This window comes from Nycticebus coucang, chromosome 10, assembly GCF_027406575.1.
Source record: "Nycticebus coucang isolate mNycCou1 chromosome 10, mNycCou1.pri, whole genome shotgun sequence".
In the NCBI taxonomy this organism is placed as follows: domain Eukaryota; kingdom Metazoa; phylum Chordata; class Mammalia; order Primates; family Lorisidae; genus Nycticebus; species Nycticebus coucang.
The window spans coordinates 79,872,437-79,876,517 of record NC_069789.1 but is presented as its reverse complement, the minus strand read 5'-3'; the positions used below and the strand labels follow the sequence as shown (position 1 = coordinate 79,876,517).

At 38.5% G+C, this 4,081-nt stretch overlaps 1 protein-coding gene across 1 annotated transcript; it reads right to left on the bottom strand.

Annotated features, from left to right (window-relative positions):
• Positions 1-395: 395 nt before the first annotated feature.
• Positions 396-1,855, bottom strand: LOC128597572 (serine/threonine-protein phosphatase 2A 55 kDa regulatory subunit B alpha isoform-like). Its single transcript, XM_053608045.1, has 2 exons — positions 1,794-1,855; positions 396-1,707 (listed from the first exon to the last, which is right to left on the bottom strand). Exon 2 carries the CDS (start codon positions 1,236-1,238, stop codon positions 396-398), a length of 843 nt encoding a protein of 280 aa, XP_053464020.1. The 5' UTR covers positions 1,239-1,707; positions 1,794-1,855.
• Between the last annotated feature and the right edge of the window lie 2,226 nt (positions 1,856-4,081).

Genomic DNA, 4,081 nt, shown 5'->3' with positions numbered 1-4,081 from the left:
CCCACAAATGATACAGTAATGAGGATACACAGTTAAATCCCATAGCATGACTGAAGGCTTTCACTGTGTTTGACGTCATCACAATGGAAAGCATAAAAGTGGAGTAAATCAATGTTGATACAGTCCAATCTAGTCCATTAGGCAAGATGGTGCAAGAAGTCATTTAAATTAAAAGTGCCCTACCCTTACCTAAATGGCTAGCAGACATGGAGAACACCAGTGATGAATCCACCAGAGCTTTCTCCATGTAGCTATAAAAATGTGTTGTCGAACAGCATACTGTCAAACACTGGAAAGGGGTGCCACAATGGACCTCTCTCTTTTATAGGTATGAATGCTAGATTCAACTATCTCAACTAAGCAGGAAGTGGCTTCTTCTGCTAGGAATGCCAACCCTAAGACACTTTGTCTTGAAATACATACAGATTGTTTGTAGTAGCTACAGCGATGATATTCTCCTTGGGGTGCCAGGCTGTGTGAAGGATTTTCTTGTTGAAGTCTAGGCTGTCAACACTTATTTCATCTTTCTTTCTCTTGCCGCTTGCACAGACTTTGTGTGGCTTCAAAACTGTGTGAGGCTTATTGTTTTCCCGTGATGCTTCTAGGGGTATGTCTTGCTTTGTGTTCCTGTCAAACATTCTGAAGAAGTTATTATAAGATCCAGTCATGACAACACTATCAGATCCATTCCAACAATGTTCAAACTTGTCAAATATGCAGTCATTTTCATACAGTGAACAAAGTTTACTTCTGAGGTATTCATGCACCTGGCATGTTTCCACAGGCCTGTTTTCCATATTTAAGTCCCAAATTTTGACTGACAAATAGTCTCTAGTCATCATATGTGGACCACTATGGCTGAATTTTATATCAGAAATAGAGGAGATGATTTTGGAAAAAAAAGACCTGTTATTGGGATCTTCAGGTTCTTCAAACAGTTTAGAATGCCTGTCACAGAGAGCAGATGCCCTCCTGTCACATAACCGAATTGTTCCTTTACTGCTGCGTGGATGGAATTCTGCTGCGGTAATCACCTCTGTTAGCTCCTCCATGTTGGCAGGCTTGATATCCACAATGTTAAAACTCCTGTCTGTAATTTCCAGATGCCAAAGATTAATCCGCAAATCATCTGTAGATAAGTATGTTTCATAATCACTATTAATAGAAATGGAATTGATGTGGTATGTATGAGCATTGGCAAATATTCTTCGTGGACTGGCCTCGACCATTAGATCCATGGGCCTAAAGACTGGCACTCGTAGTGTAGTAACTGTAGTAGGATCCTACACCTTCCATCTTCTTCTTTCAAGTTACACCCTTCTGGTCTTTTGTCTCTTTCACTGATTTTCCATAATTTTATTGTTTTATCATTGATAGACAATAAAAATTGAGCAGCATTTTTCTGGGGTAACCACCTAACTTTGTTGATCTTTTCTTCTATTTCTAAACTTTTCAAGTAGTCAAACTCTGGTTCATGGCTCGGGAAGGTGCTGTAAACATTATATTCTCCTCTGCGATGAGACTAGATTTTGTTCTCCTGCTCCTGTTGAAAGATGACAACTCTACCACCTTTATCTCCTGTTGCTAGTAATTCTCCAGAATGATTAAATTCTACTGTAGAAATTATATCTGCTTCTGCTACATCAGCATCTGCTGCTCCTCTCACCTGAGAAAAATGCCACTGAATATCATTCCCTCCTCCAGCTCCTTTCTTTGTATATCTGGTTCAAAATTTCCCTTTCATTTTCCCTTTGCCTCAAATACACAGCAAGAGCCTTACAGTTAAGCAAGACCTGCCATGTTGCGCTGCAAATGGTGACCCTGCTGGGTTCCTCGGGGTCTCTGCTTCCTGAACTCACCCCCCTCACCTGGGGATGGAGGGTAGGAAGGGCGGATGGTGGCAGATGGCATCTATAGGGGGAGGGGGCCGGGGCTGGATGAGAAGGAAGGAGGGGCGGGCAGACCAGCCCGCAGGGTGGTGGATTTCACTCAGGGGGCTTCCCCGCTGGTGTTCTTTCTCCAGCGGGGGCGGCGGCTAGGACAGCTACCCTAAATGTGCCTTTCTAAAACACTTGAGACTGTTTATAAAACCAATGTATGGTGCCCCATGATCTCATTAATGTACACAGCTATAATTTAATATTAATAAAAAATGGTAAAAAAATAATAAATAAAAAAATAAAACACTTGAGAGATCTTGAAAATCATTTGTTCTTTTAAGGGTTTTTCTGCAAAAAGATTGACTTATTAATTGACATACTAAATTCTTTTTCTTAATTTATTTTTTTTATTTGGTAAGATAAACATAACATAAAATTCACCATCTCACTATTTTTGATGTACAGTTCATTAGTGTTAAATACATTCTTCAAACGCTTTTCTATCCTATTTTATATTTAATTAATTTGTGTTTCATATCAACTATTTACATTTTTATATTAACACATGCATAGTTCGTTTTTTGGATCACAATAAAATACACACAACACAAAATTTATCAGCCGCCTTTCAGCACATTGTGGGCCAACAGAGAGCCTCTTCTGCCTGTAGCATTCATTTGCCTGGATCCAGGTTTGGGATTGTGGCACGGAGGATCAATTGCCAAGCAGCCTGGGTGGAGCTCAACTTGCCCATCAGTACTTTGGCTGGAGACATTTGATCACAGGTGCCACTTGCCACATATTTTGCCTTTTGCCAAAGCATTGCCTAGACAGAGGCTCACGTGCTGTGATCTTCAGGAACCTATCTTAACCTCTTTGTCCCTGGAGCACTGTTTTCCATTAGAAAACACGTCCAGTTTAAATACATTCTTAATGTTATGCAACCATCACCACCGTCCACCTCCATAACTCTTCTTATAAAACCGAAACTCTACCCATAAAACAATAACTCATTATTCCCCCCACCTTTAATTGATGACAACCAGAATTCCATGCTTATGATTTTGACTACTCTAACTACCCAACGTAAGTGGAATTGTGGAGCATTTGTCTTTTGGTAATTAGCTTTTTTCCTCTAGCATCATGTCCTCAAGTTTCATCCACGTTGTTGCATGTGTTAAAATGTCCTTCCTCCTAAAGGCTGAACAATATTCCATTGTATTGACATAACCATGTTTTGCTTATCCAATCATCTGTTGATTGATATGGGTTAGGTATTGCAAATAATGCTGCTATGAACACAAGTATATAAATATCTCTTTCAGGGTGGCACCTATGGCTCAAAGGAGTAGGGCACCAGCCCCATATACTGGAGGTGGTGGGTTCAAACCCGGCCCTGGCCAAAAACTGCACAAAAAAAAAAAAATCTCTTTCAGATCCTGATTTCAATTCTTTTAGCTATATACCCAGAAGTAGAATTGCTGGCTTATATAGTAATTTTATTTGCAATCTTATTTTCAATGTATCACATTAAATCCCACCAACAGGGCACAAGAGTTCTAATTTCTTCAAATCCTCACCAGTATTTGTTATTTCTTTGTTTTTTGATAGTTACTATCTGAAAGTATGAGGTATTATTTCATTGTAGTTTTAATTTGCATTTATCTAAAGATTTAAGACATTGAGTGTCTTTTTATGTGCTTATTGACTATTTTTATGTCTTCTTTGGAGAAATGTTTATTCAAGTCTTTTGGTGATTTTTGAATCAGGTTGTTTGATTTTTGTTGTTGTTGTTGTGGAGTTTTAGGAGTTCTCTATGATTATGGATATCAATCCCTATCAGTATAGGATTTGCAAATATTTTCTCTCATTTTGTGAATTACACTTGTACTCTTAGTACCTTTTAATACATAAATGTTTAATATTTTCGTGAAGTCCAGTTTGTCTATTTTGGCTTTTATTATTGTGCCTTTGGTGTCATATCCAAAAAATCACTGCCCGATCCAATTGCCTGATCAGATTATGAAGCTTTGACCTACATTTTCTCAGAAGAGTTTTGTAGTTTTAGATCTTAACGTTTAGTTCTTTCACCCATGTTCAGTTAATTTTTGTATGCAGTATTAAGTAAGAATTCAGCCTAATTATTTTGCCTGGAGATATCCAGTTTTCCCAGCACCATTTGTTGAAAAGACTGTCCTTTC

Bases quoted from the DNA above. Each gene is read 5' to 3' on its own strand.
- LOC128597572 (XM_053608045.1), bottom strand. From the start codon at position 1,238: ATGGATCTAATGGTCGAGGCCAGTCCACGAAGAATATTTGCCAATGCT.